This window comes from Hylaeus anthracinus, unplaced genomic scaffold (assembly GCF_026225885.1).
Source record: "Hylaeus anthracinus isolate JK02 unplaced genomic scaffold, UHH_iyHylAnth1.0_haploid 12002, whole genome shotgun sequence".
NCBI classification, from domain to species: domain Eukaryota; kingdom Metazoa; phylum Arthropoda; class Insecta; order Hymenoptera; family Colletidae; genus Hylaeus; species Hylaeus anthracinus.
In genome coordinates, this window is record NW_026534349.1 from 611,005 (window position 1) to 624,147 (window position 13,143).

Sequence of the window (13,143 nt, forward strand, 5' to 3'; positions counted from 1 at the left end):
TAGTTTAGCGTCATTAAAGAAGCGTTTTGCGTATATCGAACAAAAGTTTGAGCGAATGAAGTTGTAGATCATGGGCGATATGAAAGGATTGCGCGTGTTATGCTTGATGGGCAATCCAATCCTGAGGAAAATCCACCTGTATCGAAAGACAATGATCCTGAAGTGCAAGAACCTAAATTATTTGGACGACAGACCAATCACACCGCGGGATCGTGCTTGTGCTGAAGCCTGGTAGATCGCAATTCATTATAATAATCGATAGTTAGGAATATTTCCAGCACTAATTCGTACTTAAACTCAGACAACTTAAATGTTGCTCCATAGGACGATTCAATCGATTATTTAATAATGTTCGCATTGCTTTAGTTGAAATTTCAAGTTTACTTAATTGAAACGTGAATTATAAGATGCTAACGTGGAACTGAAATGATTAATATTAACAAAAATGTCACCAAGACAGGATGCGCAGTGGACCCGACGAAGAAGCAGCCGAGAGGAGGCGTTGGATCCAGGCGGACCAGAAGAAAATCAACGATAGCGTGCAAGGTGAGTAAAAATCGAAAGTTTCGACGATCCTCTATCTTAACTCCCTGAAGTATACAGGGTGGTTCCGAACGAGTATCGTACAACTTACACGCAGACACCGCACTTCGAATTCACTGATAATAAGACAGTTCTAATATATCAGTTCTAATTAGAGGTACTAGTTTTCATACTTTTTATCTCCAAAACCTTTTACTCTAACTTATTCTAATCGAGTAAGAATTATTCAGACTATTAAAGACTACATAATCAAACATCTATCGTAATACTTATTTTCGTAACTTTATCGAAATTCATGAATTTTTATATTTTTAGTTGTTCAGTGGAATGCACTGTCGCCCATATATGGGTGACGTGGCGATCAACGTGTTAAAATTTAAGCTTGAATCTTCATTTTAGAAACAACAAGCTTTCGGATCCACCTTTATCAAAGCTCTTTCTTCCGATTCGTGACGTGACCACTGTAAATTCTGTGACGTTCATTTAGAATCACTGTGTATATCGCGCCAAGTCCTAGATAAATGATAAATCAACCTAATCTATCATCTGTTCGATCTATCTCTGTTTACCCGTGGACCTGCGTCCGCCCTCGAAAGCGCTGATAAACAAAAGGAAGCTGTACAAACCGGTCGCGATGTCCGAAAAGGAGGCGGAGGATAAGAAGAAGACGAAGGAGGACGAAGAAGTAGCCAAGCTTGTGTGCACGAGCAATGAACTGGTAAGAACTAGTTCCTGTCAAGGTCTGATACAGAATTCGTGCTTCGAATAATATCACCCATCGGCCCCATCGACTATTTCATCATTCACCACGTGAAATCCCTCATGCCGGTTTGATGAACCTTCAAGCTCAACCTGGAGAAGAAAAAGTCGGAGGTCTCATCCTCCTCCAGCTCCTCTGCGTCTTCGTCGTCGGACGAAGAGGTGGAGAACGATGGAACGGGGCAAAAAGGAGCCGAGAAAAGTGGCGGAAGGAGGCCAATGGCGGAGGAAGAAAGGAAAGCCTACAGCCGGATCGGTGCCGAGCTTTTGTTGCCCTGGAGAACAGAGGTATATCCCTTCGAAAACCTAGAGGACGTAGCCCTAAAACCTTTTCTTTCATCCAACACCTGCATGAGAACGTTAATCGCATTTCTATCGCGAAAGAACCCGAAGAAGAAAGTATGCCAACTATCGATAATATGCTCGATTCACCTGTGTCCAAGATCTAGCCATTATTTTTATACTCTAATACGTGGACAATTGTCGAAGAATTAGTTGGATCTATAGACATCGATTTAAAAAATCTTAACATCTTTGAAGTGCTATGCTCTATTTTCATATAATATATCAACATTTTACCTTTAATAATTGTGCTATTTGTGTTATGTAAAAATGTCCTGACTTCCATTTCTATATCCAAGACATCGAAGTCACCGCCAAAACTGATAGAAGAAATAAGGGAATCGAAGGAATACGTGGCAAGCGACGCCGACCTGAAGTGGCAGCGAAAGAAAATTTTGGACGAGCGAAGAACAACCGACGATCCACCAGGTGGTTATGCTCTGGGAAGAGAACTGGCCCATTACGAGAAACTCGTCCTGGGGACGACCAACGAGACCGAAATTGCGGCTGGATCTTGCACGAGCGACCAGAAGAAGAACGACGATAGTAAATAACACACCAATTCTCAAAGAAACGAAAAATGCTGTTATGTCAACAACTATTGTTATTCGTTTCTTTGGATGCCGGTCGATCAGTCGTATCAACATATAAAATGTTCATAAATATATTGTTTTCTAGCACCACCTAAACATAATTTACAATACTAATTCATGCAGCTAATATTTCGTGCGATGCACAAACCTTTCTATTGTTTTTATTTGGTAATCGAGCAGGAATTGCGAGCACTTACCAGCTTTTCATTTTAGTTAATGATCGAACGACTCTTTACGAAAATTGCTCCGTTTCCTGCAATATTCTGGACTCCGAAATCAACGAGGAAAAAAAGATAAGCAAAGTTACGGAGAACTTGGAGAAGCAACCCCCAAGCAAGGACATATTAGACGATTATCGGAGAAGAGACGATAGATGTCCTTTAAGTAGTCAGCTGACCAGCATTCGAAAGGACATGAAGGAATTCTGTGTCGGAATGGAAAAGTTTGTCGAGGAGAATAAAATCTGCTTCAAAAATGGCGACGTCGAAGGGTTCTGGGGCAAGAAAGATCATGGGAATCCTGCATCTGTACCTGATGAGAACGAGAAACAAGAAGAGAAACAATCCACGATGTCGACGTTACAAGTTTCCTCGACGAAAGGAAACGACGATCTTAAATGGTGGAATGCGAAGGAGAGAAAGCTGAAGATTGTAGAAATTATGAAGAAAAGGGACGAAGAAGCGATGAAGAAAATGGAAAAGGTTACCGTGGACATCAAAGACGTTCCAAAAACAAACTCGAACGAACGAACCTCGCGAAATGAAGATGCTGAAGAGAAGAGGGAAACTTCGTCCTTCCAAGGAGTTTACGATTTGCTGAATTTAAAGACATGTTCCAAGCTTCTTTTGCAAGATGTAAAAACTTACCCGGAAAACGAAGACGATTCCATATCGTGTAGATCGCCTAAAAGAGAAGAAAACAAAGAAGTAGCCACAGGAGTGTTTCATTCTTTGTTTAACGAGCTGGAGCATAACAATCCGAGAAACGTGAAATTCGAGAGAACGCCGATATCGCGCAGCTCCCACGAATTGTTGCCCATCGCAGAAACGGAAGAGACTGACGAAGAAGTTCCGCAAGATTCGAGTAATACTATAAGAAGATGCGTTTCGGCAGACGCGATTCATTCTAATGCTAACAATTTACAATCAAAAAAGTGTCTCGATGCAGTTCGGGAGGGACCTGTACAAATTGAAACTGTGAAAGTGGATTCTGAAGATGGTGAATCGGATAACGAATCTGTAATAACAGTAATCGATTGTTACGAAAAATGCACGAAAGTCAACGTGCAACCACGGAATATCAATCAGAAATCAGAATCTATAGACACAATCGTAGGTGCGACAGAAGAAAAGAAAACTGTTGAAAGTGATGGAAAGGTTCCAAAGAAGGAAAAAGAGGATCAGAGCTCTGATGTTCAGGCTTTAAGCACGCTGATAACTTCGTTGTACGCGGACAAGTCGCGTCAGCCTTCCAAATCGTGTAAAAGAGGGCGAGATTACGAGTGCATGGACATAGTAGTAAGCAAAAAGTCGCATCTAATCGAAAATGACGCTGAAGTTGGGTCGAGCGTTCAGAAAAATGACGGTGTCGCATCCGACAGTCGTGAACGGCATCGAACGAGAGAGGCTTGGAAGTTTAGCAAGGAGGAATCACCGTTGATCGATAGCTGCATAGAAAGCTTGATAATGAACAAGGATATCGAGACGAATACGAAATCCTCGAAATGCGATCAAATGGATTTTTTTACTTGTACAACTAGTAGTTTGATTTCGTCAAACTTTTCTTCTCCTAGAATCTTGGAAAATTCTGCGAAAGCTGTCTCAACCAACGGACAATCTCGAGAAGATGAATCCGTTCGAAACAGCAATGGTAAATATAATGTTATTAATATTTTACGCGATAAAGTATTACAAATTGTTTCGGAAACTAACGAAGATATCGACTTCATTTTTACTACGGTTTAACAAAGGGTCTAATTTTTTTAGCGGAAAATAAAATTTGTTGAGGTGACTGTTAGAGGGGGAAAAGAGGGGCTCCATACGTATATTTTTTTGAATGGAAATTGGTACTTTTGGTATCTAGATAACACTGAACAGTTTCAACACTGAAAAAATTACTGCAGTTACAATACCACGCTATAGTCTTTCGCGTTAAAATTTTCGTATACATGGACTACAATTATATTTCAGACATTCGATCCATCGCGGAGCTCCTGAAACAGTCTGAAACTGCTGAAAAACAAGGTCCGTCGATAATGAAAAACAGTTTGGATTTCTATCAAGAGTTCTGTCAGTATTTTGATCGCCTAAAGGGTGAAAGGAAGCTCCTGATCGAGCCAGATTTCACGAAGAACAACAGAATAGACCCCGAAGAAAAGAAACGCGACGCTCTATCGCCAGGGGAGACCAAACAGTCGGAAAACAAACAAACAAAGCCATTGATCGAGGTGATTTCAACGAATCCGACAAACGTGGACGCACTCGGAGAATCTGAAGAACCACCTGTTAACCTTGAAGATCCTACAATGGACGCGGGATTGAAAGATAGAATACTGAAGAGCATAAATGCCCCAAAAAGCGAACAGTGGGTGGTGAAGGCCAAAACGTCGGCTGAAAGGTTAATGAAAATATCCAGGGACATCATGGCCGTGAGGAAATTCCTTCTTCAGCAACCATTCGACAGCTGCAATCAGCAACGCGTTAGTAATTCGAATTTCTATTGTTCCATTTTTGTGTTTTAATACATTGAGGGTTGCTATCATGTACGCCGTCAATTAAAGTAACGATGAAAGTGGTAACAGTTTCATTCTTGAGAAAGAAATCTAATTAAAGAGCGTGGCTCGTTGATTATGCTTACCAGGTTACCAATTTTATCGAAGGTCTTAACATTTATTATTGTTTTCAGCAATTCGACGACAGTAGGAAGTTCTTTATGAATCTTTTAGAAGACTCTGCATATGGGACCCAGGATGTCACCGATCACACGCAGTGCGCCAGTGAAAATAACGAATCGGGCGCAAAAACTAAAAAAGTTTCGGAGACTGGGAGTACAGAGACAGAGGAGGCGACGGAAGTGTCTGTGAACGGCGATGACGATGCCCAGGAAAAGGAAATTCCAGACGCGAGTGTCGGAAAAGCAAGGAAAAGCTTGGAGATGCAGGTCGTTGAAGAAAACTGATGGGAACTTGAGAATGCGGTACGAAATCGTCAAGAAACATTGAAACATAGAAACTAACACGTGTACGTTGAAATTATGGGAAAAAAGCAAAATTTCCGAGAACAACCGATTTTGTATGTTGTAAGAAATGATTTCACGTTGATAATTATCTTAGATTCTGTAAGTTAAGTCGAAGCAAACTTTTCTTTTATGTATTGAAATAAAAATGTTACGTTCGAAATTGTTAGGCGTGGAAGAAACAAATAGGAAACTCGGTCTGTATTCGAATGAAACATTATCGACCACACAAACATTTGTTCTTGGCAAAACTTTACTACGGTCACGAAATGCTTAATACGGATGAAATCGAATAGAAACAGAACGAAAACGTCGAAACGACGGATGGCAAAGTAGATGGAGCTTCTACTACGTACACTTTATTTTTTCTTTTTGTCCACACTCACATCAATTATATAATAATAATAACGATGATGGCGGTGATCTGGCGAACTGTAATTAATAGTAAGAATAATTAATTCATAATTATGTGTAATGACGATCCGTTGCTTGCAAACTAAACAATAGTATCCGACGTTTTTTTACGTTTTTCGTCGTTCCCGAGGACACCGGAGGGAATTCTGCTCGAACACGTCCGCGTCCTCGTAAAAGCTTGGCAAAAAGCTCATGATACTTTATACGTTTATATAGGATGATATCTCCGAACGAAATTTTCTTTCCGTCGCATCTCGCGTCGAACCGTTCTCCTCAGCTCTTTATTTCCTCCTATCAGCGGTCGTTAATCGAGTTTTCCGTTCGACCATTTCCCTTTCCTGTTCGTTTCACTCGTTTTATACTTCCTAATGTAACTCACACGTTTATTTCTTTTTTTATTTTTCGCGTGTGCTTCTTAAGAACTACGTTACCGCTCTCTGGCTCATCGCAGGAAGTAAAGAAACGTACAGATACATTATGCTCCACTGTCTCTATAATTATTACAATAATAGATTTATAAATGTCCAGTCTCCCACTCTTTCTCTCACTCACACGCTCTATTTCTCACGTTGCCTGACATTAATCGAACGCGCACACTCAATCGCAGAATTCTTCGTTTACGTACAACATTTTCACTTTCACACACGCACGCATTCGGTTGCTCCCTAATTGTAAGTTATTTTCTGGACCGTGCCCGAAGAAATCTCGATCGACGATTAGAAACGAACGGTGATAGTATGATCGAATCAAGTTTTGGGATTGTTACTACTGCGGTTGTCATCCTTTTTTTTTTTTTAAGGAATAATCTTTTTTCGTTTGCGTTTGGAAACTATCGGAATCAATTCTGGTAAGAATGTGGTGCTTTTCATTTTGTAGAAATAATAAAAGTAGAATATGATAGCATAATCTCTCGTGGATAAGGTAATATGATTGGGGCATTTAATAGGTAATTTTCGGTAAACCATTCCTGACATATTTACGACAATTAATCGCACTCATATACGAATAATTTACAATAGCAGCTAGCGAATGGTCGAATATTAATTTCTTTACAAGACACCATACTATCATCTAACACTTTTACTATTCCTAAAAGATAAAAAAAAATCACAAATTCTAACCACAGTTGTCTAAACACAGTAGTACACCTTAAAGTATGCGTAGTAGAGATGGAAATACACTGTATTTGATAATACACAGTTGACAACCCTAGTCACAACTTTTGATCGTCGATCGAAATTTCCTGGTCACGCCATGTATACGTCTCTTTGGGCTTATGTTCGCTTATTATCGTATTGTAACAGTGTTGGTTGCCGTTGCTTCTGTCGCAGTTAATTAATTATGTGATGCATGACAGCTCTTACACGTTACGTTACAGACAGAGTACCTTAACGCCTATGCTTGTAGTATTAAAGAGTTTCTTCGACTCGCTGAAAAAGTTTTGGAAAGCTCGCCGCTCTGAATTCTGTCTCGTCACCCTCACGAGGAGAAGTTTTCGACTTCTTTTCGCGATCCAGAAGTGCGACAGCGATATCGCGGCGTAGACCAATCCTCGGAAGTTTCAAAAATGCGATAACTTGAAGTGGATATTTTATTGCGTCGACGGGAGTATTTAGATTGTGACCTCAACGTACTCGATGTACTTCAAAAACTTGGTTTTTTCTAACAAATTTAAACAAAATTATTTCCCTAGTTTAAGTAGTCGAAAGTATTAGTCAATTTTATCTATATCTCTCCAGTTGATCGTAGAGAGTTCTGCAGAGACCCACTTCTGCAAAATTCTGCATAGTTCAGAACTTATGGCACAACAACCGAATAAATGTACCCGCTTCGACAATTTTACTTAATATTTACCTCAGAGATCGTTTCTGCTAAATGAAATACATCAGCTTTCTCGCAATCAATTTAAATTCTCAATCAAGATTCCCCACACTTTTCAATCAAGAGATTAACGAAATAAATTACATTCACATTAAAATACACCCATTAACACCTCAAAACGTTCACTTCTAATAGTTTCCAAGACAATTTCCTGGCTCTGGAGACTGGTCTAATGGAGAAAAGAGGCGATTAAAATCGAACAGCGCGATGAACGGAACTGTGAGTGTGCGATGGACCTGCGTACGCCGATAAACGCGAGAATTCGTCGAATTTGCAATCATGTCGTAGGTAAAACGAACGGAAAAACCTCGTTGGAAACATCTTGCGAAAATGATCAACACCCATCGTTCGAGCGCTTGTCAGTCTTTTTTTTATTCTAGTCCGTGAAAAATAACGTCGTTCTCCGTTGATTCTTCGCGTACTCTTGATCCCTATTTTTAGACGAGCCTTCGAGCGTCGGTCCGCCTTTATTGTGCAAAGATAATCCAAGCGATTCGTGCACTTTTCTTCCGGTCAAGTGCAACCAGCCTCTCACGGTCCCCGTGAAAGTTGCTCGTCTTTGTACTACCATCGTTACGTTTTTTTTCATTTATTTATTTGTTTTTTTTTTTTTTATTTTTAAAGGAGGATTGTCATCGTGCGTTGGTGTTCTCGCGTCGCCGCGTGCGCAAGGTTCAACGAAATATAAGATAATGAAAATGTAATGTAAAAGAGATTTTAAAGAACGATTCATTCAGAAATATGGATATAAAAGAAAAGGTTGTCCTTGATTCAGTTAACAATTTTAACGACTGCGTCATTTAGGTGTATAATGCAATAAAAATGCTTCTCAAAGATATGTTACGGCGTGCTGTCCGATTGGAGATGTCTTCAAATGAAAAATAAATTCCAAAGGACGTCGATAAAGTTCAATGAGTCGTGAATACCGAAAGAACACTGCGATATGGAAATTTCGATGCCGAGTCGCAATTGACGTTATCAGAAAGAAATTTTAATTTAGAAAATAACAGAAACTCGTGGTGATCGTTGATGATTTCACGAAATCGTCGGCGTGATTGCAAATTCGATCGTGCATGGCGGGAAAAATAAAATGTACGCCGTGCTATGTGTACGACTCGCGACGCGTTGAAAAGTCTCCTCGAACGTGGAGAACCTACGGATAAAAATCTAATTCTCGAAAAGAGATTTCTCTCGTACGATGTTACGAACATCGTTGGAACGTTACGAGAGAAACGAAAATTTCAAAAGTCGTTCTCATTGTGCGAAGCAACCAATTCGCGAAATCCGCATCGAATTAAAAAATCATCGTACGTTCGCGCGCGAATTCGTTGAAAAATGCCTGCAACATTATTCCGCTTATTTGAACACCGTGTAGAATTCCCCCGAATTTCCCGTCTCTTTGGCATTCCCCTCGCATGAGTCTTTCTTTCTTTCGTGAACCAGGCCCTAATATTTTTTACGAAAACCGAAGCCAAAGCGCCGTTCTTCTTGCGAGGATCACGAACGAAATCATCACACAAAGGTGTACTCGCCGTTTGAGTGTCTACAAAAGATGTACGAGAACGGTTATTATGAAAAAACGTTATCTTGTAAACAGTGTTAAAATCTTAAAGATAAACAATGTAAGACTATTCGCAACAGTATCGATAGAAACGGATCTGACTAAATAGGATGCGCGACGCGTGTGTTGGCCCATCGATGCATTTCTTCGGTCGTTTTCAAATTTCGAAATCGATCGAAAACCAGCGTTAAATTGTGACAACGATCTCTTTCTTTGTGTTCACCGAATCGTGAATTCGGTTCGTGTTCTTGTCTCATGGAAATCTACGCACGATTTCTCTGAAGAAAAAAAAAAAAAAAAAAAAACAGAAAAAACGAAAACACACGTGGCGATATACAGATACAGCTACAGCGATACCTAAGTGTACGGAGAAACATTCATTGGGCAATATCCTTAATTGCGATTTCGGGGCAAACATGCTGCGCCGTGCGTTTTTCTCTAACTTGATTAGCTAATTAAGAGATTATTCGAACGCTTTGAAAGAAGGGTGGATTTTATAAATTATGTTAGCTGAATTAGCCATTTTGGGTTGGTGGAAAGTACATAAACAATTTAAGAAACGTAATTAAGCTTCAGCCAAGATACCTCAAGATATAATAGAAAAAAAAAAAAAAGAAATCATATACATTTGTAAACTATCTCAGTGTTGATAATAATTGATGTTCACAGAAGTTAACATTTAACTCTTTTTAAATATCTCTGATTTAAAAAAGAAAGACGTTGAGGGGAATTTAAAAATATTCGATTATCACACACCAACTAGACTAATGTGCTTTACAAATTTGATCTCTTTTTTCGATATGTAGGCTACCTTGCAGACCTTGGATGACTGTCCCCTAGTTATTTTCAATACATTATTATCAATATTCTTTTTTAACATCACCATAAATTGTACTTTTCAGTAGCAAAAAAATTTAATAAAAAAAGAAAAATTCATAAAATTTAGCCTTCTTTCGAAATGTCCACCAGTATAATAATCCCTTAAAAGCGCGAATGACCTCCGGGATGTGTTGACCTCCGAAGGATCGTTTCGAGACCGTATTACTCTTCCCCTTCAACATCCTAATGTAAGATCTCGGATCTCTTAGTTTTCCTTGGAGTTCGCAGCGCGTTATGCCTTCGTTGCTCCCAAGAGTGATCTTCTTCTCTTCGTTCCAAATTTTCTTCGAATCCATGAAAACGATTTTCTCCCAGGGTGTATCCCATGAAGTGACGATGACGATGATAGGGGCACCCACGAGGCTCGAAACGTGCCGCGACCAAGGACCAAGGATCGCTGTGTCCATGATAAATCTACGCTTTCCTGGAGGATAACATGGACTACAAGTTCTACATTCACGAGGACAGTAAAAACACGGGAATTGGCATTCTTCGCGCCCTGTGAAAGCAACGACCGCGAAGGATGATACCGAATGAGCTAGTCTAACCGTCGATAATAATAATTTATCATTATTATTGTTGTTATTATCATTATATGCATGTATGTATATATACATACATATACATATATATATATATACTTTTATATATAAAAAAGTGATGAAATTCTTGTAACTATCTATCATTTAACAGTGAAGACGTAAGTCTCTCTCGGTTGTCTGTTGTTGTTTTTTTTCGGGTGTACACATGGATTTTCATCCTTCTTGAATAATCCTCTTCTCGTCGTTCCCGTTACGATTTTCATCTTCCTTCGTGCGATTCCGACACGTCCTGACGGTCCAGTTCAACAGCAGGTTACGCGTCGTAAATATGTTCTTTTTATGTTGTACGCCACAAGTACTACATGTATATAATGTGTATCGCACTTTCTATTCGCTGGTAACTCAAAAAGAGGCAGTATTCCTGATGGCTTCTCGTCGTCCATCGTAAGAGTTAGAATGACTCTTGTCGGCGCCTCTTTTCCTTTTTATTCCTTACGTTTCTCGTTTCACGCCAGCTCGTCGAACAATTTCTCACGTTGAAATAGGACCCAAGAGAACTTCCTCGATCTCTCCCCGATCGATTTTTAACGGAAATCAACGCGAACGGTAAACCGAAAAAGCTGGGAGATTGTATTTTGGACGAGTGTATCGTTTAAGAAGACATCGGGATGACAACGAAAGCCGAGCAGCGGTAAAAAAATAACCAAAACGCCACGTTTTATTTTTCCAAGTACTTTTATTCACCTTATGCTCTTACGACGTTCAAGAAAAAAAAAAAAAAAAAAAAAAAGGCCGATTCGTTCACTTGCTTTCTCGCCGATGTTTCTGACGGTCGCTGATGCGTCGCAATCGATTCAATAATAAACGTGTTCCCATGCACTCGGCAAATCAAATGGTTAAAAACAAAACAGCTCTCCCATCCTTGTTCGAGGATGAGTAAACTATTTCGGAGAAAATGAAAACAATATAAAAAAAAAAAAAAAAAAAAAAAATAACTTCAAAGAATCACAAAGTGTTCTGCTCGCAAACTTTTGTCTCTCTTTCCTGTTTTTTATCTTTTCGCTTTCTCCTGCGTGTGCCGTTACTATGACTAGAGACTTAAGAAATCGTTAATTTTGCATGCTATTCGTCGACAGTATATGTATATATATATATTTTTTTTTTGTATTCGTATAAAGAATAAGAAACCATATTGCTTCGGTAGCTCGAGGCTTCGAAATATAAAAACGAGAAGCCTCCTCCGAGAGGCCACGGAATCGCGAAATACAAAAAGCACAAATCTTCTGTTTCCATTCTTTCCCCCAAAATATCCTTCTTCCTTCGTCTCGGAACATTGTCTCAATGATCCGTAGTTTGAATGACTATACGCCGTATACTATTTAGTCTCGTTTCGAATCTTGGGCCAAATGTATCATTGCGAAATCGAAGGAAGAAGACTCTCCTTTTCTTGTTGGCGCAAAGAAAAAGATTTCTTTTGCCTAATTGGTCGCTAGAAGATATGGAGGCGTGTGATACAAGCGAGATTAGTCGAAAAGAGTTATATCAAAAAACCGATTATAAACGTTACCGTTCAAGAAAGTGAAGTTTTCTCTTCATCATGTAACGCGTAGTAGAGTTAACATCTTTAGAATCTCGTCAGAGATTTCTTGGTTCTCTTCTTAACGGTTCTTAGTCAGATCACGTACTTGTTCTGTTAGGAAAACAATTGTTGCTAGTCGCGTTTCGGAAGCCACGCTTTCTCTTAGTCAAAGATTTGGTTAAGTCTTTTCTCAACAATGGTCGACAAGAGGATCAACAACTGGTATACTAGAAAGAACCTACTCGAAGTTACTCAGGAGCGTGATGAACGATCATCGTAAATAAAATGTTCACAACGTGAAAACGAATATCAAATACTAGTATGAAATGATAAATTATAGAAGAAAAGAGCAACACCGTCAAGAAGATAGTAACAAACAAGATAGCGAGGCAGCGTGACCACCGAAGAGCGATTGGGCCATAATCCTACGGTACTGAACAAGTGGATCCATCGTTATTTACTTAGATACTTATATATTAAATATTAATAATTATAAATTACAATCATCATTAATATTAATATTAAACATTATCATTAATATTATTACTTTAAATGCATACACAGTTTAAACACCTATTTTTTTGTTTCGACAGAAAGAGGGACAGAATAGGTGAAGGAGGGATGATGAGGAAGTAAAGACAGATGAACGAGGAAAGTTGACGGCGTATAAGTAAAAACACGATCGTACGAAAGAGTCGGCGAACAAAAAAATAATAACATTTCTAGGGAGAGAAGCTAAAGACTGAAAAGAAGAAACGAACACGAGGGTGAGAGAGAGAGAGAGAGAGAGAGAGAGAGAGAGAGAGAGAGAGAGAG

At 39.3% G+C, this 13,143-nt stretch overlaps 1 protein-coding gene across 1 annotated transcript; it reads left to right on the forward strand.

Moving 5' to 3' along the window:
• Nucleotides 1–125: 125 nt before the first annotated feature.
• On the forward strand, nt 126–12,694 carry LOC128891788 (dynein axonemal assembly factor 1 homolog). The gene is made up of 8 exons (XM_054151589.1): nt 126–231; nt 461–546; nt 1,140–1,261; nt 1,390–1,590; nt 1,944–2,190; nt 2,451–4,106; nt 4,427–4,935; nt 5,142–12,694. The coding sequence occupies exons 1-8, from the start codon at nt 152–154 to the stop codon at nt 5,412–5,414; spliced, it is 3,174 nt and encodes a 1,057-aa protein (XP_054007564.1). The 5' UTR covers nt 126–151; the 3' UTR covers nt 5,415–12,694.
• Nucleotides 12,695–13,143: the final 449 nt, after the last annotated feature.